The sequence below is a fragment of the Scomber scombrus genome, chromosome 5 (genome assembly GCF_963691925.1).
Source record: "Scomber scombrus chromosome 5, fScoSco1.1, whole genome shotgun sequence".
NCBI classification, from domain to species: domain Eukaryota; kingdom Metazoa; phylum Chordata; class Actinopteri; order Scombriformes; family Scombridae; genus Scomber; species Scomber scombrus.
The window spans coordinates 34,509,966-34,537,307 of NC_084974.1; the positions used below are offsets into that span (position 1 = coordinate 34,509,966).

General features: G+C 37.9%; 1 protein-coding gene across 1 annotated transcript in view; it reads right to left on the reverse strand.

Annotated features, from left to right (window-relative positions):
* The window catches only part of col4a4 (collagen, type IV, alpha 4), a 63,339-nt gene that overhangs the window by 28,955 nt on the left and 7,042 nt on the right, over positions 1–27,342 (reverse strand). The window contains exons 7-30 of the mRNA XM_062420006.1: positions 24,818–24,886; positions 23,121–23,156; positions 22,921–22,983; positions 22,774–22,809; positions 22,581–22,622; positions 21,875–21,955; positions 21,736–21,780; positions 20,471–20,533; positions 20,129–20,173; positions 19,012–19,065; positions 18,868–18,928; positions 18,660–18,764; positions 18,375–18,530; positions 18,193–18,282; positions 17,871–18,031; positions 17,694–17,766; positions 17,456–17,562; positions 16,748–16,931; positions 16,479–16,547; positions 15,608–15,715; positions 14,920–14,988; positions 3,719–3,868; positions 3,467–3,628; positions 2,056–2,223 (exon numbers count right to left, since the gene is read on the reverse strand). Of these exons, the coding sequence (XP_062275990.1) occupies positions 2,056–2,223; positions 3,467–3,628; positions 3,719–3,868; positions 14,920–14,988; positions 15,608–15,715; positions 16,479–16,547; positions 16,748–16,931; positions 17,456–17,562; positions 17,694–17,766; positions 17,871–18,031; positions 18,193–18,282; positions 18,375–18,530; positions 18,660–18,764; positions 18,868–18,928; positions 19,012–19,065; positions 20,129–20,173; positions 20,471–20,533; positions 21,736–21,780; positions 21,875–21,955; positions 22,581–22,622; positions 22,774–22,809; positions 22,921–22,983; positions 23,121–23,156; positions 24,818–24,886 (2,197 nt within the window). The remainder of the gene's footprint in view (positions 1–2,055; positions 2,224–3,466; positions 3,629–3,718; positions 3,869–14,919; positions 14,989–15,607; positions 15,716–16,478; positions 16,548–16,747; positions 16,932–17,455; positions 17,563–17,693; positions 17,767–17,870; positions 18,032–18,192; positions 18,283–18,374; positions 18,531–18,659; positions 18,765–18,867; positions 18,929–19,011; positions 19,066–20,128; positions 20,174–20,470; positions 20,534–21,735; positions 21,781–21,874; positions 21,956–22,580; positions 22,623–22,773; positions 22,810–22,920; positions 22,984–23,120; positions 23,157–24,817; positions 24,887–27,342) is intronic.

The following is a 27,342-nucleotide window of genomic DNA, read 5'->3' on the forward strand; positions in this document are numbered from 1 at the left end:
ACTATGTAGTACTATGTAGTACTATGTGTAGTACTGTGTAGTACTGTGTAGTACTATGTAGTACTGTGTAGTACTATGTGTAGTACTGTGTAGTACTATGTAGTACTGTGTAGTACTGTGTAGTACTGTGTAGTACTATGTAGTACTATGTAGTACTGTGTAGTACTATGTAGTACTATGTAGTACTATGTAGTACTATGTGTAGTACTGTGTAGTACTGTGTAGTACTATGTAGTACTATGTGTAGTACTATGTAGTACTGTGTAGTACTATGTGTAGTACTGTGTAGTACTATGTAGTACTATGTAGTACTATGTGTAGTACTGTGTAGTACTGTGTAGTACTATGTAGTACTATGTGTAGTACTATGTGTAGTACTATGTAGTACTGTGTAGTACTGTGTAGTACTGTGTAGTACTATGTGTAGTACTGTGTAGTACTGTGTAGTACTGTGTAGTACTGTGTAGTACTATGTAGTACTGTGTAGTACTGTGTAGTACTGTGTAGTACTGTGTAGTACTATGTGTAGTACTATGTGTAGTACTGTGTAGTACTGTGTAGTACTGTGTAGTACTGTGTAGTACTGTGTAGTACTATGTAGTACTGTGTAGTACTGTGTAGTACTATGTAGTACTGTGTAGTACTATGTAGTACTGTGTAGTACTATGTGTAGTACTGTGTAGTACTATGTAGTACTGTGTAGTACTGTGTAGTACTATGTAGTACTACATAGTACTATGTAGTACTATGTAGTACTATGTGTAGTACTGTGTAGTACTGTGTAGTACTGTGTAGTACTATGTAGTACTGTGTAGTACTATGTGTAGTACTGTGTAGTACTATGTGTAGTACTGTGTAGTACTATGTAGTACTGTGTAGTACTGTGTAGTACTATGTAGTACTGTGTAGTACTATGTGTAGTACTGTGTAGTACTATGTAGTACTGTGTAGTACTGTGTAGTACTGTGTAGTACTGTGTAGTACTGTGTGTAGTACTGTGTAGTACTGTGTAGTACTATGTAGTACTGTGTAGTACTATGTAGTACTATGTGTAGTACTGTGTAGTACTGTGTACTACTATGTAGTACTGTGTAGTACTGTGTAGTACAATGTAGTACTACATAGTACTATGTAGTACTATGTAGTACTATGTGTAGTACTGTGTAGTACTGTGTAGTACTGTGTAGTACTATGTAGTACTATGTAGTACTGTGTAGTACTATGTGTAGTACTGTGTAGTACTATGTAGTACTGTGTAGTACTGTGTAGTACTATGTAGTACTGTGTAGTACTATGTGTAGTACTGTGTAGTACTATGTAGTACTGTGTAGTACTGTGTAGTACTGTGTAGTACTGTGTGTAGTACTGTGTAGTACTGTGTAGTACTATGTAGTACTGTGTAGTACTATGTAGTACTATGTGTAGTACTGTGTAGTACTGTGTACTACTATGTAGTACTGTGTAGTACTGTGTAGTACTATGTAGTACTGTGTAGTACTATGTGTAGTACTGTGTAGTACTATGTGTAGTACTGTGTAGTACTATGTAGTACTGTGTAGTACTGTGTGTAGTACTGTGTAGTACTGTGTAGTACTATGTAGTACTGTGTAGTACTGTGTGTAGTACTGTGTAGTACTGTGTAGTACTGTGTGTAGTACTGTGTAATACTGTGTAGTACTATGTAGTACTATGTAGTACTGTGTAGTACTGTGTAGTACTATGTAGTACTATGTAGTACTATGTAGTACTGTGTAGTACTGTGTAGTACTATGTAGTACTGTGTAGTACTGTGTGTAGTACTGTGTAGTACTGTGTAGTACTGTGTGTAGTACTGTGTAGTACTGTGTAGTACTGTGTAGTACTATGTAGTACTGTGTAGTACTGTGTAGTACTATGTAGTACTATGTAGTACTATGTAGTACTGTGTAGTACTGTGTAGTACTGTGTAGTACTATGTAGTACTATGTAGTACTGTGTAGTACTGTGTAGTACTATGTAGTACTATGTAGTACTATGTAGTACTGTGTAGTACTGTGTAGTACTATGAGTACTCACCTTTCCCTCCATCTGGTCCTGGTACTCCAGAGTCTCCAGTGGAGCCAGCGCGGCCCTGCAGACCCGGGTGCCCAGGGAGCCCTGGAGAGCCCGGTTTACCGGTAGAGCCTTTGGGGCCAAAACCCAGCGGGCCCACCTCACCCAGGTCCCCCTTCTGCCCCAGAAACCCTGAACAGGAACACGTAGAACACGTCTTTAGAAAGTTTGACGTCAATAAAAAATGAATTTAAGAGAATCTGATTCAGGGTTAGTGAAGGGTTAGGGGTATATATATATATAGAAGGGTTAGGGGTATATATATATATATATATATAGAAGGGTTAGGGGTATATATATATAGAAGGGTTAGGGGTATATATATATAGAAGGGTTAGGGGTATATATATATATAGAAGGGTTAGGGGTATATATATATATATATAGAAGGGTTAGGGGTATATATATATAGAAGGGTTAGGGGTATATATATATATATATAGAAGGGTTAGGGGTATATATATATAGAAGGGTTAGGGGTATATATATATAGAAGGGTTAGGGGTATATATATATATATATAGAAGGGTTAGGGGTATATATATATAGAAGGGTTAGGGGTATATATATATAGAAGGGTTAGGGGTATATATATATATAGAAGGGTTAGGGGTATATATATATAGAAGGGTTAGGGGTATATATATATATAGAAGGGTTAGGGGTATATATATATAGAAGGGTTAGGGGTATATATATATAGAAGGGTTAGGGGTATATATATATAGAAGGGTTAGGGGTATATATATATAGAAGGGTTAGGGGTATATATATATATATATAGAAGGGTTAGGGGTATATATATATAGAAGGGTTAGGGGTATATATATATAGAAGGGTTAGGGGTATATATATATATAGAAGGGTTAGGGGTATATATATATAAAAGGGTTAGGGGTATATATATATATATATATATATATATATATATATATATATATATAGAAGGGTTAGGGGTATATATATATAGAAGGGTTAGGGGTATATATATATAGAAGGGTTAGGGGTATATATATATATATATATATAGAAGGGTTAGGGGTATATATATATAGAAGGGTTAGGGGTATATATATATATAGAAGGGTTAGGGGTATATATATATATAGAAGGGTTAGGGGTATATAGAAGGGTTAGGGGTATATATATATATAGAAGGGTTAGGGGTATATATATATAGAAGGGTTAGGGGTATATATATATAGAAGGGTTAGGGGTATATATATATAGAAGGGTTAGGGGTATATATATATAGAAGGGTTAGGGGTATATATATATAGAAGGGTTAGGGGTATTTATATATATAGAAGGGTTAGGGGTATATATATATACATATATACATATATATGTCTATATATAGAAGGAACCGCTTTACCTGGGGGTCCAATGGGTCCTTGGGGGCCAAAGAGCCCCCTGGAACCAGGTTTTCCTTTCTCACATGAGATCGGTGTGCGTCCTTTGGGTCCAGCTACTCCCGGAGCCCCATCATGTCCTCTCTGGCCCCTGGGACCGGGCCCTCCAGGCAGGCCTAGGACACCTGGACAGGAAATCATTGATCTTCTTTTTTTTGGACTTTTTAAGGAAATTTGAATTAAATGTAATAAAATGAAAGAAAGAGACTCTGAACCTGGTAATCCATCGTTGCCCGGGGGGCCCGGGACCCCTTTAGGTCCCTGTGAACCCAGTGGCCCCGGGAAGCCCATGGGTCCAGAAGGCCCAACATCAGAGACCCCAGCTGGTCCCTTCAATCCAGGAAAACCCGGCAGCCCTGGAGAGCCTAGTATGCACAGGGTTAGAGTTATGATATTTAAAATGTGTTAATACTTCTTCTATAGTAATAGTAATAGTTACTATAGTTACTATAGTAATAGTTACTATAGTAACTATTACTATAGTAATAGTTCTTCTATCAGAACTCAGAGATGTTTATAATGTAACAAGCTAACTATGCTAAGCTAACGTAATTACAGAGAACATTATTAAAACTATAATGTTGTACACAGTTGGGTTGATTTATATCAATAAATCAGATTAGAGACCAGAATATGATATATTATATATATACATGTATATATTATATTATTATATATTATATATATACATGTATATATTATATTATTATATATAATATATACATGTATATATATAATATATTATATTATTATATATTATATATTATATATATACATGTATATATATAATATATTATATTATTATATTATTATATATTATATATATACATGTATATATATAATATATTATATTATTATATATTATATATACATGTATCTATATAATATATTATATTATTATATATTATATATATACATGTATCTATATAATATATTATATTATTATATATATACATGTATATATATAATATATTATATTATTATATATTATATATATACATGTATCTATATAATATATTATATTATTATATATATACATGTATATATTATATTATTATATATTATATATATACATGTATCTATATAATATATTATATTATTATATAGATACATGTCTGATGATACATGGAGGACAGCTGGCCTGGAGTTCTCCTCTTTCATTGGTTTCGGGTTAAGAGAGACGAACCCTTTGAACTGGAGAACCAAACAGGAAGTGGCTGCTCAGACTCATCTACACCTGATACGTTCCTGATACATTTAGTTATTTTAACCATTTCATGAATTAATAAAAAGCAACTTAATCATTACTGAACCAAGTGTCTAACTTTCAATTAGCTGTAAATCCATCGAGGAGAAAAACACTGAGCAGTAAAGTATTATATAATAATATAGTTAAATTAGAGAAAGAGTCAGTAAAGTATTATATAATAATATAGTTAAATTAGAGAAAGAGTCAGTAAAGTATTATATAATAATATAGTTAAATTAGAGAAAGAGTCAGTAAAGTATTATATAATAATATAGTTAAATTAGGAGTCACTGTTTTTATTTAAGGAACTAAAAGTTATTTATGTACCTAATGGTTGCCTGAACTTTTATGTCACTGTGGCGCCAGAAGAATATGTTGCCATGGTGATCTTAAGTATGAATTATTATATTATTATATTATATTATTATATTATATAAGTCACTAGTTTCCAAAACTACAAGCAACCATCTGCAGTTACTGTTCATCATCACTCTGCTGTAAAAACTGAACTTCAGTTTTCTTGTTTGGTTCTTTTACATAAAACCGTTAAGCCTTTAACGTGTCGTATTTAACGTGTTTTATTTTAACGTGTCGTATTTAACGTGTTTTATTTTAACGTGTTTTATTTTAACGTGTCGTATTTAACGTGTTTTATTTTAACGTGTTTTATTTTAACGTGTTGTATTTTAACGTGTTGTATTTTAACGTGTCGTATTTAACGTGTTTTATTTTAACGTGTTTTATTTTAACGTGTCGTATTTTAACGTGTTTTATTTTAACGTGTTGCATTTTAACGTGTCGTATTTAACGTGTTTTATTTTAACGTGTCGTATTTAACGTGTTTTATTTTAACGTGTCGTATTTTAACGTGTTGTATTTTAACGTGTTTTATTTTAACGTGTCGTATTTTAACGTGTTTTATTTTAACATGTTTTATTTTAACGTGTCGTATTTAACGTGTTTTATTTTAACATGTTTTATTTTAACGTGTCGTATTTAACGTGTTTTATTTTAACGTGTTGCATATTAACGTGTCGTATTTTAACGTGTTTTATTTTAACATGTTTTATTTTAACGTGTTTTATTTTAACGTGTTGTATTTTAACGTGTTGTATTTTAACGTGTTGTATTTTAACGTGTTGTATTTTAACGTGTCGTATTTAACGTGTTTTATTTTAACGTGTTTTATTTTAACGTGTCGTATTTTAACGTGTTTTATTTTAACGTGTTGCATTTTAACGTGTCGTATTTAACGTGTTTTATTTTAACGTGTCGTATTTAACGTGTTTTATTTTAACGTGTCGTATTTAACGTGTTTTATTTTAACGTGTCGTATTTTAACGTGTTGTATTTTAACGTGTTTTATTTTAACGTGTCGTATTTTAACGTGTTTTATTTTAACATGTTTTATTTTAACGTGTCGTATTTAACGTGTTTTATTTTAACATGTTTTATTTTAACGTGTCGTATTTAACGTGTTTTATTTTAACGTGTTGCATATTAACGTGTCGTATTTTAACGTGTTTTATTTTAACATGTTTTATTTTAACGTGTTTTATTTTAACGTGTTGTATTTTAACGTGTTTTATTTTAACGTGTTGCATATTAACGTGTCGTATTTTAACGTGTTTTATTTTAACATGTTTTATTTTAACGTGTTTTATTTTAACGTGTTGTATTTTAACGTGTTGTATTTTAACGTGTTGTATTTTAACGTGTTGTATTTTAACGTGTCGTATTTAACGTGTTTTATTTTAACGTGTTTTATTTTAACGTGTCGTATTTTAACGTGTTTTATTTTAACGTGTTGCATTTTAACGTGTCGTATTTAACGTGTTTTATTTTAACGTGTCGTATTTAACGTGTTTTATTTTAACGTGTCGTATTTAACGTGTTTTATTTTAACGTGTCGTATTTTAACGTGTTGTATTTTAACGTGTTTTATTTTAACGTGTCGTATTTTAACGTGTTTTATTTTAACATGTTTTATTTTAACGTGTCGTATTTAACGTGTTTTATTTTAACATGTTTTATTTTAACGTGTCGTATTTAACGTGTTTTATTTTAACGTGTTTTATTTTAACGTGTTGCATATTAACGTGTCGTATTTAACGTGTTTTATTTTAACGTGTTTTATTTTAACGTGTTGTATTTTAACGTGTTGTATTTTAACGTGTTGCATTTTAACGTGTTGTATTTTAACGTGTCGTATTAAACGTGTTTTATTTTAACGTGTCGTATTTTAACGTGTTTTATTTTAACGTGTTGCATTTTAACGTGTCGTATTTAACGTGTTTTATTTTAACGTGTCGTATTTAACGTGTTTTATTTTAACGTGTCGTATTTAACGTGTTTTATTTTAACGTGTCGTATTTTAACGTGTTGTATTTTAACGTGTTTTATTTTAACGTGTCGTATTTAACGTGTTTTATTTTAACATGTTTTATTTTAACGTGTCGTATTTAACGTGTTTTATTTTAACATGTTTTATTTTAACGTGTCGTATTTAACGTGTTTTATTTTAACGTGTTGCATATTAACGTGTCGTATTTTAACGTGTTTTATTTTAACATGTTTTATTTTAACGTGTTTTATTTTAACGTGTTGTATTTTAACATGTTGTATTTTAACGTGTTGTATTTTAACGTGTCGTATTTAACGTGTTTTATTTTAACGTGTTTTATTTTAACGTGTCGTATTTTAACGTGTTTTATTTTAACGTGTTTTATTTTAACGTGTTGCATTTTAACGTGTCGTATTTAACGTGTTTTATTTTAACGTGTCGTATTTAACGTGTTTTATTTTAACGTGTCGTATTTAACGTGTTTTATTTTAACGTGTCGTATTTTAACGTGTTGTATTTTAACGTGTTTTATTTTAACGTGTCGTATTTTAACGTGTTTTATTTTAACATGTTTTATTTTAACGTGTCGTATTTAACGTGTTTTATTTTAACATGTTTTATTTTAACGTGTCGTATTTAACGTGTTTTATTTTAACGTGTTGCATATTAACGTGTCGTATTTAACGTGTTTTATTTTAACGTGTTTTATTTTAACGTGTTGTATTTTAACGTGTTGTATTTTAACGTGTCGTATTTAACGTGTTTTATTTTAACGTGTTTTATTTTAACGTGTCGTATTTTAACGTGTCGTATTTTAACGTGTTGCATTTTAACGTGTCGTATTTAACGTGTTTTATTTTAACGTGTCGTATTTAACGTGTTTTATTTTAACGTGTCCTATTTAACGTGTTTTATTTTAACGTGTCGTATTTTAACGTGTCGTATTTTAACGTGTTGTATTTTAACGTGTTTTATTTTAACGTGTCGTATTTTAACGTGTTTTATTTTAACATGTTTTATTTTAACGTGTCGTATTTAACGTGTTTTATTTTAACATGTTTTATTTTAACGTGTCGTATTTAACGTGTTTTATTTTAACGTGTTGCATATTAACGTGTCGTATTTTAACGTGTTTTATTTTAACATGTTTTATTTTAACGTGTTTTATTTTAACGTGTTGTATTTTAACGTGTTGTATTTTAACGTGTTGTATTTTAACGTGTCGTATTTAACGTGTTTTATTTTAACGTGTTTTATTTTAACGTGTCGTATTTTAACGTGTTTTATTTTAACGTGTTGCATTTTAACGTGTCGTATTTAACGTGTTTTATTTTAACGTGTCGTATTTAACGTGTTTTATTTTAACGTGTCGTATTTAACGTGTTTTATTTTAACGTGTCGTATTTTAACGTGTTGTATTTTAACGTGTTTTATTTTAACGTGTCGTATTTTAACGTGTTTTATTTTAACATGTTTTATTTTAACGTGTCGTATTTAACGTGTTTTATTTTAACATGTTTTATTTTAACGTGTCGTATTTAACGTGTTTTATTTTAACGTGTTGCATATTAACGTGTCGTATTTTAACGTGTTTTATTTTAACATGTTTTATTTTAACGTGTTTTATTTTAAAGTGTCGTATTTTAACGTGTTTTATTTTAACGTGTTTTATTTTAACGTGTGTTATTTTAACGTGTCGTATTTTAACGTGTTTTATTTTAACGTGTCGTATTTAACGTGTTTTATTTTAACGTGTTGCATATTAACGTGTCGTATTTTAACGTGTTTTATTTTAACATGTTTTATTTTAACGTGTTTTATTTTAAAGTGTCGTATTTTAACGTGTTGTATTTTAACGTGTTGTATTTTAACGTGTTTTATTTTAACGTGTTTTATTTTAACATGTTGCATTTTAACGTGTTGCATTTTAACGTGTTGCATTTTAACGTGTTGTATTTTAACGTGTCGTATTTAACATGTTTTATTTTAACATGTTTTATTTTAACGTGTTTTATTTTAACGTGTTGCATATTAACGTGTCGTATTTTAACGTGTTTTATTTTAACATGTTTTATTTTAACGTGTTTTATTTTAAAGTGTCGCATTTTAACGTGTTGTATTTTAACGTGTTGTATTTTAACGTGTTTTATTTTAACGTGTTTTATTTTAACATGTTTTATTTTAACGTGTTTTATTTTAAAGTGTCGTATTTTAACGTGTTTTATTTTAACGTGTTTTATTTTAACGTGTGTTATTTTAACGTGTCGTATTTAACGTGTTTTATTTTAACATGTTTTATTTTAACGTGTCGTATTTAACGTGTTTTATTTTAACGTGTTGCATATTAACGTGTCGTATTTTAACGTGTTTTATTTTAACATGTTTTATTTTAACGTGTTTTATTTTAAAGTGTCGTATTTTAACGTGTTTTATTTTAACGTGTGTTATTTTAACGTGTGTTATTTTAACGTGTCGTATTTTAACGTGTTTTATTTTAACGTGTTTTATTTTAACGTGTTTTATTTTAACGTGTCGTATTTAACGTGTTTTATTTTAACGTGTCATATTTTAACGTGTTTTATTTTAACGTGTCGTATTTAAAGTGTTTTATTTTAACGTGTTTTATTTTAACGTGTCGTATTTAACATGTTTTATTTTAACATGTTTTATTTTAACGTGTTGTATTTTAACGTGTTTTATTTTAACGTGTTGTATTTTAACGTGTTGTATTTTAACGTGTTGTATTTTAACGTGTTGTATTTTAACGTGTCGTATTTTAACGTGTTTTATTTTAACGTGTTGTATTTTAACGTGTTTTATTTTAACGTGTTGCATTTTAACGTGTCGTATTTAACGTGTTTTATTTTAACGTGTTGTATTTTAACGTGTTTTATTTTAACGTGTTGTATTTTAACGTGTTGTATTTTAACGTGTTGTATTTTAACGTGTTGTATTTTAACGTGTCGTATTTTAACGTGTTTTATTTTAACGTGTTTTATTTTAACATGTTTTATTTTAACGTGTCGTATTTAACGTGTTTTATTTTAACGTGTTGCATATTAACGTGTCGTATTTTAACGTGTTTTATTTTAACATGTTTTATTTTAACGTGTTTTATTTTAACGTGTTGTATTTTAACGTGTTTTATTTTAACGTGTTGCATATTAACGTGTCGTATTTTAACGTGTTTTATTTTAACATGTTTTATTTTAACGTGTTTTATTTTAACGTGTTGTATTTTAACGTGTTGTATTTTAACGTGTTGTATTTTAACGTGTTGTATTTTAACGTGTCGTATTTAACGTGTTTTATTTTAACGTGTTTTATTTTAACGTGTCGTATTTTAACGTGTTTTATTTTAACGTGTTGCATTTTAACGTGTCGTATTTAACGTGTTTTATTTTAACGTGTCGTATTTAACGTGTTTTATTTTAACGTGTCGTATTTAACGTGTTTTATTTTAACGTGTCGTATTTTAACGTGTTGTATTTTAACGTGTTTTATTTTAACGTGTCGTATTTTAACGTGTTTTATTTTAACATGTTTTATTTTAACGTGTCGTATTTAACGTGTTTTATTTTAACGTGTTTTATTTTAACGTGTTGCATATTAACGTGTCGTATTTAACGTGTTTTATTTTAACGTGTTTTATTTTAACGTGTTGTATTTTAACGTGTTGTATTTTAACGTGTTGCATTTTAACGTGTTGTATTTTAACGTGTCGTATTTAACGTGTTTTATTTTAACGTGTCGTATTTTAACGTGTTTTATTTTAACGTGTTGCATTTTAACGTGTCGTATTTAACGTGTTTTATTTTAACGTGTCGTATTTAACGTGTTTTATTTTAACGTGTCGTATTTAACGTGTTTTATTTTAACGTGTCGTATTTTAACGTGTTGTATTTTAACGTGTTTTATTTTAACGTGTCGTATTTAACGTGTTTTATTTTAACATGTTTTATTTTAACGTGTCGTATTTAACGTGTTTTATTTTAACATGTTTTATTTTAACGTGTCGTATTTAACGTGTTTTATTTTAACGTGTTGCATATTAACGTGTCGTATTTTAACGTGTTTTATTTTAACATGTTTTATTTTAACGTGTTTTATTTTAACGTGTTGTATTTTAACATGTTGTATTTTAACGTGTTGTATTTTAACGTGTCGTATTTAACGTGTTTTATTTTAACGTGTTTTATTTTAACGTGTCGTATTTTAACGTGTTTTATTTTAACGTGTTTTATTTTAACGTGTTGCATTTTAACGTGTCGTATTTAACGTGTTTTATTTTAACGTGTCGTATTTAACGTGTTTTATTTTAACGTGTCGTATTTAACGTGTTTTATTTTAACGTGTCGTATTTTAACGTGTTGTATTTTAACGTGTTTTATTTTAACGTGTCGTATTTTAACGTGTTTTATTTTAACATGTTTTATTTTAACGTGTCGTATTTAACGTGTTTTATTTTAACATGTTTTATTTTAACGTGTCGTATTTAACGTGTTTTATTTTAACGTGTTGCATATTAACGTGTCGTATTTAACGTGTTTTATTTTAACGTGTTTTATTTTAACGTGTTGTATTTTAACGTGTTGTATTTTAACGTGTCGTATTTAACGTGTTTTATTTTAACGTGTTTTATTTTAACGTGTCGTATTTTAACGTGTCGTATTTTAACGTGTTGCATTTTAACGTGTCGTATTTAACGTGTTTTATTTTAACGTGTCGTATTTAACGTGTTTTATTTTAACGTGTCCTATTTAACGTGTTTTATTTTAACGTGTCGTATTTTAACGTGTCGTATTTTAACGTGTTGTATTTTAACGTGTTTTATTTTAACGTGTCGTATTTTAACGTGTTTTATTTTAACATGTTTTATTTTAACGTGTCGTATTTAACGTGTTTTATTTTAACATGTTTTATTTTAACGTGTCGTATTTAACGTGTTTTATTTTAACGTGTTGCATATTAACGTGTCGTATTTTAACGTGTTTTATTTTAACATGTTTTATTTTAACGTGTTTTATTTTAACGTGTTGTATTTTAACGTGTTGTATTTTAACGTGTTGTATTTTAACGTGTCGTATTTAACGTGTTTTATTTTAACGTGTTTTATTTTAACGTGTCGTATTTTAACGTGTTTTATTTTAACGTGTTGCATTTTAACGTGTCGTATTTAACGTGTTTTATTTTAACGTGTCGTATTTAACGTGTTTTATTTTAACGTGTCGTATTTAACGTGTTTTATTTTAACGTGTCGTATTTTAACGTGTTGTATTTTAACGTGTTTTATTTTAACGTGTCGTATTTTAACGTGTTTTATTTTAACATGTTTTATTTTAACGTGTCGTATTTAACGTGTTTTATTTTAACATGTTTTATTTTAACGTGTCGTATTTAACGTGTTTTATTTTAACGTGTTGCATATTAACGTGTCGTATTTTAACGTGTTTTATTTTAACATGTTTTATTTTAACGTGTTTTATTTTAAAGTGTCGTATTTTAACGTGTTTTATTTTAACGTGTTTTATTTTAACGTGTGTTATTTTAACGTGTCGTATTTTAACGTGTTTTATTTTAACGTGTCGTATTTAACGTGTTTTATTTTAACGTGTTGCATATTAACGTGTCGTATTTTAACGTGTTTTATTTTAACATGTTTTATTTTAACGTGTTTTATTTTAAAGTGTCGTATTTTAACGTGTTGTATTTTAACGTGTTGTATTTTAACGTGTTTTATTTTAACGTGTTTTATTTTAACATGTTGCATTTTAACGTGTTGCATTTTAACGTGTTGCATTTTAACGTGTTGTATTTTAACGTGTCGTATTTAACATGTTTTATTTTAACATGTTTTATTTTAACGTGTTTTATTTTAACGTGTTGCATATTAACGTGTCGTATTTTAACGTGTTTTATTTTAACATGTTTTATTTTAACGTGTTTTATTTTAAAGTGTCGCATTTTAACGTGTTGTATTTTAACGTGTTGTATTTTAACGTGTTTTATTTTAACGTGTTTTATTTTAACATGTTTTATTTTAACGTGTTTTATTTTAAAGTGTCGTATTTTAACGTGTTTTATTTTAACGTGTTTTATTTTAACGTGTGTTATTTTAACGTGTCGTATTTAACGTGTTTTATTTTAACATGTTTTATTTTAACGTGTCGTATTTAACGTGTTTTATTTTAACGTGTTGCATATTAACGTGTCGTATTTTAACGTGTTTTATTTTAACATGTTTTATTTTAACGTGTTTTATTTTAAAGTGTCGTATTTTAACGTGTTTTATTTTAACGTGTGTTATTTTAACGTGTGTTATTTTAACGTGTCGTATTTTAACGTGTTTTATTTTAACGTGTTTTATTTTAACGTGTTTTATTTTAACGTGTCGTATTTAACGTGTTTTATTTTAACGTGTCATATTTTAACGTGTTTTATTTTAACGTGTCGTATTTAAAGTGTTTTATTTTAACGTGTTTTATTTTAACGTGTCGTATTTAACATGTTTTATTTTAACATGTTTTATTTTAACGTGTTGTATTTTAACGTGTTTTATTTTAACGTGTTGTATTTTAACGTGTTGTATTTTAACGTGTTGTATTTTAACGTGTTGTATTTTAACGTGTCGTATTTTAACGTGTTTTATTTTAACGTGTTGTATTTTAACGTGTTTTATTTTAACGTGTTGCATTTTAACGTGTCGTATTTAACGTGTTTTATTTTAACGTGTCGTATTTTAACGTGTTGCATTTTAACGTGTCGTATTTAACGTGTTTTATTTTAACGTGTCGTATTTTAACGTGTTTTATTTTAACGTGTCGTATTTTAACGTGTTTTATTTTAACGTGTCGTATTTAACGTGTTTTATTTTAACGTGTTTTATTTTAACGTGTCGTATTTAACATGTTTTATTTTAACATGTTTTATTTTAACGTGTTTTATTTTAACGTGTTTTATTTTAACGTGTCGTATTTAACATGTTTTATTTTAACATGTTTTATTTTAACGTGTTGTATTTTAACGTGTTTTATTTTAACGTGTCGTATTTTAACGTGTTTTATTTTAACGTGTCGTATTTTAACGTGTTGTATTTTAACGTGTTGCATTTTAACGTGTCGTATTTTAACGTGTTTTATTTTAACGTGTTGTATTTTAACGTGTTTTATTTTAACGTGTTTTATTTTAACGTGTTGTATTTTAACGTGTTGTATTTTAACGTGTTTTATTTTAACGTGTTTTATTTTAACGTGTTTTATTTTAACGTGTTGTATTTTAACGTGTTGTATTTTAACGTGTCGCATTTTAACGTGTCGTATTTTAACGTGTTTTATTTTAACGTGTTGCATTTTAACGTGTTGCATTTTAACGTGTCGCATTTTAACGTGTTGTATTTTAACGTGTCGCATTTTAACATGTTTTATTTTAACGTGTTTTATTTTAACGTGTCGCATTTTAACGTGTTTTATTTTAACGTGTTGTATTTTAACGTTTTATTTTAACGTGTTGTATTTTAACGTGTTGCATTTTAACGTGTTGCATTTTAACTTGTCGCATTTTAACGTGTTGTATTTTAACGTGTTGTATTTTAACATGTTTTATTTTAACGTGTTTTATTTTAACATGTTGTATTTTAATGTGTTTTATTTTAACGTGTTGCATTTTAACGTGTTGCATTTTAACGTGTTGCATTTTAACGTGTTGTATTTTAACGTGTTGCATTTTAACGTGTTGTATTTTAACGTGTTGCATTTTAACGTGTCGTATTTTAACGTGTTTTATTTTAACAAGCAGGTGAGGACAGGTGAGGACAGGTGATGTACCTGGCTCTCCACCATAACTGAGGCCTTCAGGTCCTTCCTCTCCCGTATCTCCGACAACTCCCGGAGGTCCTAGAGGAGGATTGGACAGGTGAGTCAGTGTTGGACAGGTGAGTCAGTGTTGGACAGGTGAGTCAGTGTGGACGTGTTGGACAGGTGAGTCAGTGTGGACATGTTGGACAGGTGAGTCAGTGTGGACGTGATTGACTGCTGAGTCAGTGTTGGACAGGTGAGTCAGTGTGGACGTGATTGACTGCTGAGTCAGTGATGGACAGGTGAGTCAGTGATGGACAGGTGAGTCAGTGTGGACGTGATGGACAGGTGAGTCAGTGTTGGACAGGTGAGTCAGTGTGGACGTGTTGGACAGGTGAGTCAGTGTGGACATGTTGGACAGGTGAGTCAGTGTGGACGTGATGGACAGGTGAGTCAGTGTTGGACAGGTGAGTCAGTGTGGACGTGTTGGACAGGTGAGTCAGTGTGGACATGTTGGACAGGTGAGTCAGTGTGGACGTGATGGACTGGTGAGTCAGTGTTGGACAGGTGAGTCAGTGATGGACAGGTGAGTCAGTGTTGGACAGGTGAGTCAGTGATGGACAGGTGAGTCAGTGTTGGACGTGTTGGACAGGTGAGTCAGTGTTGGACAGGTGAGTCAGTGTTGGACAGGTGAGTCAGTGTTGGACAGGTGAGTTACCTTGTCGTCCTGGTGGTCCAGTACGTCCAGAGTGTCCTTCGTCTCCTTTTGGTCCATCAGGTCCAGTGTTGCCACGGAAACCTGGAGGACCCGGAAGTCCTCTGTAGCCTGCAGAGACGGTCAGGTGAGGAGTCAGGTGAGGAGTCAGGTGAGGAGTCAGGTGAGGAGTCAGGTGAGGAGTCAGGTGATGAGTCAGGTGATGAGTCAGGTGATGAGTCAGGTGAGGAGTCAAGTGAGGAGAAAGGTGAGGAGTCAGGTGAGGAGACAGGTGAGGAGTCAGGTGAGGAGACAGGTGAGGAGTCAGGTGAGGAGCCAGGTGAGGAGACAGGTGAGGAGTCAGGTGAGGAGACAGGTGAGGAGACAAGTGAGGAGACAGGTGAGGAGTCAGGTGAGGAGTCAGGTGAGGAGCCAGGTGAGGAGAAATGTGAGGAGTCAGGTGAGGAGACAAGTGAGGAGTCAGGTGAGGAGCCAGGTGAGGAGACAGGTGAGGAGTCAGGTGAGGAGTCAGGTGAGGAGACAGGTGAGGAGACAGGTGAGGAGTCAGGTGAGGAGTCAGGTGAGGAGTCAGATGAGGAGTCAGGTGAGGAGCCAGGTGAGGAGACATGTGAGGAGTCAGGTGAGGAGACAGGTGAGGAGTCAGGTGAGGAGACAGGTGAGGAGTCAGGTGAGGAGACAGGTGAGGAGTCAGGTGAGGAGTCAGGTAAGGAGACAGGTGAGGAGACAGGTGAGGAGTCAGGTGAGGAGACAGGTGAGGAGTCAGGTGAGGAGTCAGGTAAGGAGACAGGTGAGGAGTCAGGTGAGGAGTCAGGTGAGGAGACAGGTGAGGAGACAGGTGAGGAGTCAGGTGAGGAGTCAGGTGAGGAGGGTTTACCGTTATTTCCCGTCTCTCCTTTCTGTCCGGGAGCGCCGGGATTCCTGGGTACACATGGCAGGGTGTCACCTGCAGGAGGAGTCACACAGGAGGAGTCAGATAGGAGGAGTCAGGTAGGAGGAGGAGTCACACAGGAGGAATCAGATAGGAGGAGTCAGGTAGGAGGAGGAGTCACAGGAGGAGTCAGATAGGAGGAGGAGTCACAGGAGGAGGAGTCACACAGGAGGAGTCAGATAGGAGGAGGATTCACACAGGAGGAGGAGTCACACCTCTAACCCCTTTGGGCCCTGGGGGCCCCGGGAATCCTGGAGAGCCCGGGGCCCCTGGGTCTCCGCGCTGTCCCACTGCTCCAACTACAGCAGGTCCTGGAGGCCCCGAAGGGCCCGATGCCCCGCCGGGCCCCGACAGGCCCGGGAAACCCCGGTCCCCTGGAGGCCCGGAGAAGCTGTCGCCCTGGCAACAAGAAACACACAAAACAAACATTATTGCTACACAACTACACAACTACACATCTACACATCTACACAACTACACATCTACACATCTACACAACTACACATCTACACATCTACACAACTACACATCTACACGCTAACAGACGGTTAGAGGCTAACAAAGGGTTAGGGGCTAACGCTAACAGCCGGTTAGGGGCTAACGCTGACAGCCGGTTAGGGGCTAACGCTAACAGACGGTTAGGGGCTAACGCTAACAGACGGTTAGGGGCTAACGCTAACAGACGGTTAGGGGCTAACAGATGGTTAGCGGCTAACGCTAACTGACGGTTAGGGGCTAACAGATGGTTAGCGGTTAACGCTAACTGACAGTTAGGGGCTAACGCTAACATACGGTTAGCGGTTAATGTTAACTGATGGTTAGGGGCTAACAGACGGTTAGCGGTTAATGCTAACTGATGGTTAGGGGCTAACAGACGGTTAGGGGCTAATGCTAACAGATGTTAGCGGTTAACGCTAACTGACCTGGGGGCCTGGGGTTCCAGGGGCCCCAGCGGACCCGTCGGATCCTCTCCTCCCTGAGAAGCCCAGCCGGCCTGCAGGACCCTCCTCACCTCGGTTTCCTTTCTCACCTGGAGACACAAGTCCAATCACAACCATTGATGACATCATTCCTGTGTCACACTGCAGCTTTATCCACTAATCAATATATTATCAATATCTATATCAGTTTATTATTGATCTGAACAGCAGGGGGTCTCACCTTTAATATCCACCACTCTAAAATCTCCTTTCTGACCTTTGAACCCTGTGACACCTGGAAAACCGCCCAGGCCCTGAACCAAATCAACCAATCAATCAATCAATCAATCAGTCAATCAATCAGCGAGTCAATCACAGAGAACCTTTGGCTGCTGATTTGACCTTTGACCCTGCTCACCTGTTGCCCGCTCAGTCCGGGGTCTCCAGGTGAACCTCTCTCACCTCTCAGACCCGGAGTCCCCAAGACTCCAGGAAACCCCGGGGAACCCGATTCCCCTTCAGCACCGGGGGGTCCGATCAGTGGAACCGGGGGCCCACAGCGACATTCCCCACAGTCACCTGAAAGACACACACACACACACACACACACACACACACACATACACACACAGTTAACTAGGGTCAGGGTAACAGCTGTGAGGGCGGAGAGCCAATGAGAGGACAGTTGGGTTCAATAAGGACGTGAGACTGTGAAGGTATCAACTCATCCAGACACTGACCTTTAAACCCTGTGGAACCTTGGGCCCCGGGAGGCCCCAGTTCTCCTGGCTCTCCGGACAGTCCTGGGGCCCCGGGAAGACAATAATAACCTGAAGAGAAGAAGAGGAGGAGGTGCTGAGTCTAAATATGTCTGAAGGAGACAGGTGTGACATCTCACGTAGGAGCAGTTTTCGTCTGGTACCTGGACTCCCTGGTCCTCCTTTTGGTCCTCGGGGTCCTGGGCGTCCTGGTTTCCCAGGTTCTCCAGGTGTGGGTTCACCTACAAATATTTGACCTGGTTCTCCTCGGTCACCTCTGGATCCTGGAACTCCCATCTGACCCATGACACCTGGTGGTCCTGAGGAAAAACATAATCATACCACCTTAAACCCCATACCACCTTAAACCCCATACCACCTTAAACTCCAAACACATGCCCATGGAACATATGTTATAACTGTCCTCTGTATGTTGCACAGTGACTGACCGGAGATGGACCTGCCAGGGGCCCCTGGGGGTCCGTGTGTTCCCATGAAGCCCATGTCTCCTAGGGGGCCGCTCTGTCCTGGGTCCCCGGGGACCCCGACGTCACCTGGATGACAGGATTAGCATTAGCATTAGCATTAACACAACATGCTGCTTTGAACTCATTCATTTATGCAAATCATTCAAACCTTTATTTTAATGCTCCGTACCTGTGAGGGTGATGACTGAGTCCTGGGGGAGGCCTTTAGGACCCGGATCTCCCATCATGCCCTGGGAACAGACAGACTGGTGTTACACGCGGAGCTACGAGCTCTTTATATGAACCACGCTTCATGCAGCACAAACAAACTGACCTTCAGACCTTCTCGTCCAATCAGACCTGGAAGACCAGGACTTCCCAGAGTTCCCTGCAAATACACATCATTAAAATCCTAGTTTCTGATTGGCTGGCAGGAGATCATCACGGCCTCCACTGAACCAGTGCAGTACCTCCACTGAACCAGTGCAGTACCTCCACCAGTCAGTTCCACATATTACAACAAAGACATTACACAACTAAATAATAATTACATTCCTGCTAAACTAAAGTCCTGGTTGGCCTCTAACCCTTCACCTTCATTTAAATGTTCAGTAACTGTAACTGGCTGCAGTAAAGTGAAGCTGACATGCTAGCAGGTGCATAGCTTAGTGAGGCAAGGACACTGAGGTTCATACATCATGATTGATTTTGGATGTTTGCATTACTGTTTGCTTCTCTATGAAGGTTTCTGTCAAATTAAGATCTGCCTGCTAACCCCGGCTGTGGGTCTGTGGTGCCACAGGTCCGATAGTCACAGGGCTGAGCTGATCAAGGGTTCAGATAGATGCAGAGAGGTGACAGTCAGAGTATGGGTTGCTCTGTGTGTGGAAGTCAGCTGCTTGGGTTCAGTTAGTAGAGATGTTCATCATCATGTCGACACGCTGCGGACGGTTTATAACAACCAGCAGAACCTGACTGTTCAGAGGAGGAGCTGCTGGACCATTGAAGCTCCTCCAGGACCACCTGAACAAGGTGTGGTGATGTTTCTGTCGGGTTAGGGTTTGGCTTTTAGAGGACTGAATAGAGCAGATATGAATAACCAATCAGTGTCCTTGCCAGGTGGACTCAACCAGGTAGTTATCACTTCTACTAGCTGCTGTTTCTAACTGGAATATGTGTCGTATGTTTTGTGTTGCTGCATTACAGATGTTACCTGTTTGTTAATACCCCCCAACCCCCCAAACCCCAACCCCCCAAACCCCAGCCCCCCCCAGCTTAGTCTCTGTGTAATGAGCTGTGTGTTAACGTTGTAGTTTCTCTGTGGAATTAAACATTTAATAACACATGACATCATGTTTTAATGACTCAGAGCGACAGACATTAGAAAGCTTCATCATCACATAATCGTCTTTCTAATCAATAAACAGGAAGTTTACATTCTGATGACTCACCTTGTCTCCTTTTTCCCCTGGCGGGCCGGGTCGTCCACAGAATCCCTGAAACACACAAACGCACCTGATCAGCCTCATGGCTCTAATCAACACTGATCAATACTGATCAGTATTGATCAATACTGATCAACCACGTAGAGACCTCTGATCAATACTGATCAACCACGTAGAGACCTCTGATCAATACTGATCAACCACATAGAGACCTCTGATCAATACTGATCAACCACGTAGAGACCTCTGATCAATACTGATCAATACTGATCAACCACATAGAGACCTCTGATCAATACTGATCAACCACGTAGAGACCTCTGATCAATAACTTTCAGACAGACTCACCCTGGATCCCGGAAATCCCACAATCCCTTTCTCTCCTTTCATTCCTGGAAGAGCGTCCAGACCCTGAAACAAAAATCAGTAGAACTCTGTGTTCAGTAGAACCCTGTGTTTAGGAGAACCCAGTGTTCAGTAGAACCCTGTGTTTAGGAGAACCCAGTGTTCAGTAGAACCCTGTGTTAGTAGAACCCTGTGTTTAGGAGAACCCTGTGTTCAGTAGAACCCTGTGTTTAGGAGAACCCTATGTTTAGGAGAACCCTGTGTTCAGTAGAACCCTGTGTTCAGGAGAACCCTGTGTTTAGGAGAACCCAGTGTTCAGTAGAACCCTGTGTTAGTAGAACCCTGTGTTTAGGAGAACCCTGTGTTCAGTAGAACCCTGTGTTTAGGAGAACCCTATGTTTAGGAGAACCCTGTGTTCAGTAGAACCCTGTGTTCAGGAGAACCCTGTGTTTAGGAGAACCCAGTGTTCAGTAGAACCCTGTGTTAGTAGAACCCTGTGTTTAGGAGAACCCTGTGGTTAGGAGAACCCTATGTTCAGTAGAACCCTGTGGTTAGTAGAACCCTGTGTTCAGTAGAACCCTGTGTTAGTAGAACCCTGTGTTTAGGAGAACCCTGTGTTCAGTATAACCCTGTGTTGGTAGAACCCTGTGTTCAGTAGAACCCTGTGTTTAGGAGAACCCTGTGGTTAGTAGAACCCTGTGTTCAGTAAAACCCTGTGTTTAGGAGAACCCTGTGTTCAGTATAACCCTGTGTTGGTAGAACCCTGTGTTCAGTAGAACCCTGTGTTTAGGAGAACCCTGTGTTCAGTAGAACCCTGTGTTTAGGAGAACCCTGTGTTTAGGAGAACCCTGTGTTTAGGAGAACCCTGTGTTTAGGAGAACCCTGTGTTCAGTAGAACCCTGTGTTAGTAGAACCCTGTGTTAGTAGAACCCTGTGTTTAGGAGAACCCTGTGTTAGTAGAACCCTGTGTTCAGTAGAACCCTGTGTTCAGTAGAACCCTGTGTTCAGTAGAACCCTGTGTTTAGGAGAACCCTGTGTTCAGTAGAACCCTGTGTTGGTAGAACCCTGTGTTCAGTAGAACCCTGTGTTCAGTAGAACCCTATGTTCAGTAGAACCCTGTGTTGGTAGAACCCTGTGTTCAGTAGAACCCTGTGTTCAGTAGAACCCTGTGTTCAGTAGAACCCTATGTTCAGTAGAACCCTGTGTTGGTAGAACCCTGTGTTCAGTAGAACCCTGTGTTTAGTGTGGTTGGATCTTACTGGACTTACCGGAAATCCCTGAATGCCACAGAGACCTTTGAGGCCTGCTGGACCCTGAAGAACCAACAGAACCCAGCATTAGAACCAGTAGGACTGAAATACGAAGGCTGTAATCTGATTGGCTGGAAGAGACTAAAGCTCCACCCACCTGTTCTCCTTTGATGTAAAGGTCCTCTGGAGGGTCCACGTACTCAAACGGCCCCGGAGGCCCCTGAAGGCCCTGTTCCCCCTGTGGGACACACACAGTACACACATAGTACACACATAGTACACACACAGTACACACACACCGTACACACACAGTACACACACAGTACACACACAGTACACACAGTACACACATAGTACACACACAGTACACACAGTACACACATAGTACACACACAGTACACACACAGTACACACATAGTACACACAGTACACACATAGTACACACACAGTACACACACAGTACACACACAGTACACACACAGTACACACACAGTACACACATAGTACACACAGTACACACATAGTACACACACAGTACACACACAGTACACACACAGTACACACACAGTACACACACAGTACACACATAGTACACACACAGTACACACACAGTACACACACAGTACACACAGTACACACATAGTACACACATAGTACACACACAGTACACACACATGACACACAATGACATCATTGCAGTGAATGACATCACTGCAATGATGTCATTCACTGCAATGATGTCATTCACTGCAATGATGTCATTCACTGCAATGATGTCATTCACTGCAATGATGTCATTCACTGCAATGATGTCATTCCAGAATAAAAATATTTTGTCAGCAGATGAATTGTAAAGGTTTTACCTCATCTCCTTTCTGTCCGGGCAGAGATCGACCTTTTTCTCCCTGAGACACAGAATATATATTATATTATATTATATTATATATTATATAAAAAACCTGTTATTACTGTTATATATATATATATATAAAACCTGTTATATATGTTATATATAGTTGTTATATATGTTATATGTTATATATGTGTGATACTTACAGGTCGACCTCTGGAACCAGTAACACCAGGAAAACCCTGCATATAGAAACCATGTCAGATGTGTGAGGTCTTCAGTGTGTAGTCTCACAGCTCAGTCCCATACAAGCTATTAATATTACTATTATTATTATTATTATAATGACTCACGTTGGACCCCAGCAGTCCTGCAGGACCCAGCGCTCCACTCTGACCTAAGAAGCCTTTATTACCCTGCACACACACACACACACACACACACACACACACACACACACACACACACACACACACACACACACACATGAAGCTGTTGATTTAAGTAAAGAAACTTTGTCAGAAAATATGTGAAAGATAAAAAGTGTTGCCACCTGTGCACCAGGTAGTCCGCTGGGCCCGACGTCACCCTGTCAGACAGGAAGTTAATATATTAATAATGAATATACTGTGTGTCACAACCATCAATACATCCCATAAACTGTTGTCTCCATGGAAACACTTGGACTCATAACACCATCATACATGTGTTCAAACACTTCCTCTGGATGTGTTTATAATAAGTTCCCATCATTCTGCTCATGCCAGTAGAACCAGGGTTACAGATATGTACAGGTGTGTTTACAGCATGGGGAACTTACAGGTAACCCAGGGTACAGGTGTGGGGAACTTACAGGTAACCCAGGGTACAGGTGTGGGGAACTTACAGGTAACCCAGGGTACAGGTGTGGGGAACTTACAGGTAACCCAGGGTACTGGTGTGGGGAACTTACAGGTAACCCAGGGTACAGGTGTGGGGAACTTACAGGTAACCCAGGGTACTGGTGTGGGGAACTTACAGGTATCCCAGGGTACAGGTGTGGGGAACTTACAGGTAACCCAGGGTACAGGTGTGGGGAACTTACAGGTATCCCAGGGTACAGGTGTGGGGAACTTACAGGTAACCCAGGGTACTGGTGTGGGGAACTTACAGGTATCCCAGGGTACAGGTGTGGGGAACTTACAGGTAACCCAGGGTACAGGTGTGGGGAACTTACAGGTAACCCAGGGTACAGGTGTGGGGAACTTACAGGTAACCCAGGGTACAGGTGTGGGGAACTTACAGGTAACCCAGGGTACAGGTGTGGGGAACTTACAGGTATCCCAGGGTACAGGTGTGGGGAACTTACAGGTAACCCAGGGTACAGGTGTGGGGAACTTACAGGTAACCCAGGGTACAGGTGTGGGGAACTTACAGGTAACCCAGGGTACAGGTGTGGGGAACTTACAGGTAACCCAGGCTACAGGTGTGGGGAACTTACAGGTAACCCAGGGTACTGGTGTGGGGAACTTACAGGTAACCCAGGGTACAGGTGTGGGGAACTTACAGGTAACCCAGGGTACAGGTGTGTTTACAGCATGGGGAACTTACAGGTAACCCAGGGTACAGGTGTGGGGAACTTACAGGTAACCCAGGGTACTGGTGTGGGGAACTTACAGGTATCCCAGGGTACAGGTGTGGGGAACTTACAGGTAACCCAGGGTACAGGTGTGGGGAACTTACAGGTAACCCAGGGTACAGGTGTGGGGAACTTACAGGTATCCCAGGGTACAGGTGTGGGGAACTTACAGGTAACCCAGGGTACAGGTGTGGGGAACTTACAGGTAACCCAGGGTACTGGTGTGGGGAACTTACAGGTAACCCAGGGTACAGGTGTGGGGAACTTACAGGTAACCCAGGGTACTGGTGTGGGGAACTTACAGGTAACCCAGGGTACAGGTGTGGGGAACTTACAGGTAACCCAGGGTACAGGTGTGGGGAACTTACAGGTATCCCAGGGTACTGGTGTGGGGAACTTACAGGTAACCCAGGGTACTGGTGTGGGGAACTTACAGGTAACCCAGGGTACAGGTGTGGGGAACTTACAGGTAACCCAGGGTACAGGTGTGGGGAACTTACAGGTAACCCAGGGTACAGGTGTGGGGAACTTACAGGTATCCCAGGGTACAGGTGTGGGGAACTTACAGGTAACCCAGGGTACTGGTGTGGGGAACTTACAGGTATCCCAGGGTACAGGTGTGGGGAACTTACAGGTATCCCAGGGTACTGTATGAAGTAGACTGCTGGATCTCCGGGGAATCCCTTCAGTCCTGGTAAACCCTGAAGAACAGAACACCGTTACAGCAGCGAGCTGGGTTACAGAACATCTCTACTTTACCTTTATCTGCACCTGCATATCCAGAACACTGCGCTCCCAGCCCATAGAACCTTTTGAACCTAGAACACTGCGCTCCCAGCTCATAGAACCTTATGAACCTAGAACACTGCGCTCCCAGCCCATAGAACCTCATGAACCTACTAGAACACTGCGCTCCCAGCTCATAGAACCTCATGAACCTACTAGAACACTGCGCTCCCAGCTCATAGAACCTCATGAACCTACTAGAACACTGCGCTCCCAGCTCATAGAACCTTATGAAGCTACTAGAACACTGCGCTCCCAGCTCATAGAACCTTATGAACCTACTAGAACACTGCGCTCCCAGCTCATAGAACCTTATGAACCTACTAGAACACTGTGCTCCCAGCTCATAGAACCTTATGAAGCTACTAGAACACTGCGCTCCCAGCTCATAGAACCTTATGAACCTACTAGACCACTGCGCTCCCAGCTCATAGAACCTCACGAACCTACTAGAACACTGTGCTCCCAGCTCATAGAACCTTATGTACCTACTAGAACACTGCGCTCCCAGCTCATAGAACCTTATGAACCTACTAGAACACTGCGCTCCCAGCTCATAGAACCTCACGAACCTACTAGAACACTGTGCTCCCAGCTCATAGAACCTTATGTACCTACTAGAACACTGCGCTCCCAGCTCATAGAACCTTATGAACCTACTAGAACACTGTGCTCCCAGCTCATAGAACCTTATGAACCTACTAGAACACTGCGCTCCCAGCTCATAGAACCTTATGAACCTACTAGAACACTGAGCTCCCAGCTCATAGAACCTCATGAACCTACTAGAACACTGCACTCCCAGCTCATAGAACCTCATGAACCTACTAGAACACTGCGCTCCCAGCTCATAGAACCTCATGAACCTACTAGAACACTGCACTCCCAGCTCATAGAACCTTATGAACCTACTAGAACACTGCGCTCCCAGCTCATAGAACCTTATGAACCTACTAGAACACTGCGCTCCCAGCTCATAGAACCTTATGAACCTAGAACACTGCGCTCCCAGCTCATAGAACCTTATGAACCTACTAGAACACTGCGCTCCCAGCTCATAGAACCTCATGAACCTAGAACACTGCGCTCCCAGCTCATAGAACCTCATGAACCTAGAACACTGCGCTCCCAGCACATAGAACCTTATGAACCTACTAGAACACTGCGCTCCCAGCTCATAGAACCTCATGAACCTAGAACACTGCGCTCCCAGCACATAGAACCTCATGAACCTACTAGAACACTGCGCTCCCAGCTCATAGAACCTCATGAACCTACTAGAACACTGCACTCCCAGCTCATAGAACCTTATGAACCTACTAGAACACTGCGCTCCCAGCTCATAGAACCTTATGAACCTACTAGAACACTGCGCTCCCAGCTCATAGAACCTTATGAACCTACTAGAACACTGCGCTCCCAGCTCATAGAACCTCATGAACCTAGAACACTGCACTCCCAGCTCATAGAACCTTATGAACCTACTAGAACACTGCGCTCCCAGCTCATAGAACCTTATGAACCTACTAGAACACTGCGCTCCCAGCTCATAGAACCTTATGAACCTACTAGAACACTGCACTCCCAGCTCATAGAACCTTATGAACCTACTAGAACACTGCTCCCAGCTCATAGAACCTCATGAACCTAGAACACTGCGCTCCCAGCACATAGAACCTTATGAACCTAGAACACTGCGCTCCCAGCTCATAGAACCTTATGAACCTACTAGAACACTGCGCTCCCAGCTCATAGAACCTTATGAACCTACTAGAACACTGCACTCCCAGCTCATAGAACCTTATGAACCTACTAGAACACTGCTCCCAGCTCATAGAACCTCATGAACCTAGAACACTGCGCTCCCAGCACATAGAACCTTATGAACCTAGAACACTGCGCTCCCAGCTCATAGAACCATATGAACCTACTAGAACACTGTGCTCCCAGCTCATAGAACCTTATGAACCTACTAGAACACTGCTCCCAGCTCATAGAACCTCATGAACCTAGAACACTGCGCTCCCAGCACATAGAACCTTATGAACCTAGAACACTGCGCTCCCAGCTCATAGAACCTTATGAACCTAGAACACTGTGCTCCCAGCTCATAGAACCATATGAACCTACTAGAACACTGCGCTCCCAGCTCATAGAACCTTATGAACCTACTAGAACACTGCGCTCCCAGCTCATAGAACCTTATGAACCTACTAGAACACTGCGCTCCCAGCTCATAGAACCTTATGAACCTACTAGAACACTGCGCTCCCAGCTCATAGAACCTTATGAACCTACTAGAACACTGTGCTCCCAGCTCATAGAACCTTATGAACCTACTAGAACACTGCGCTCCCAGCTCATAGAACCT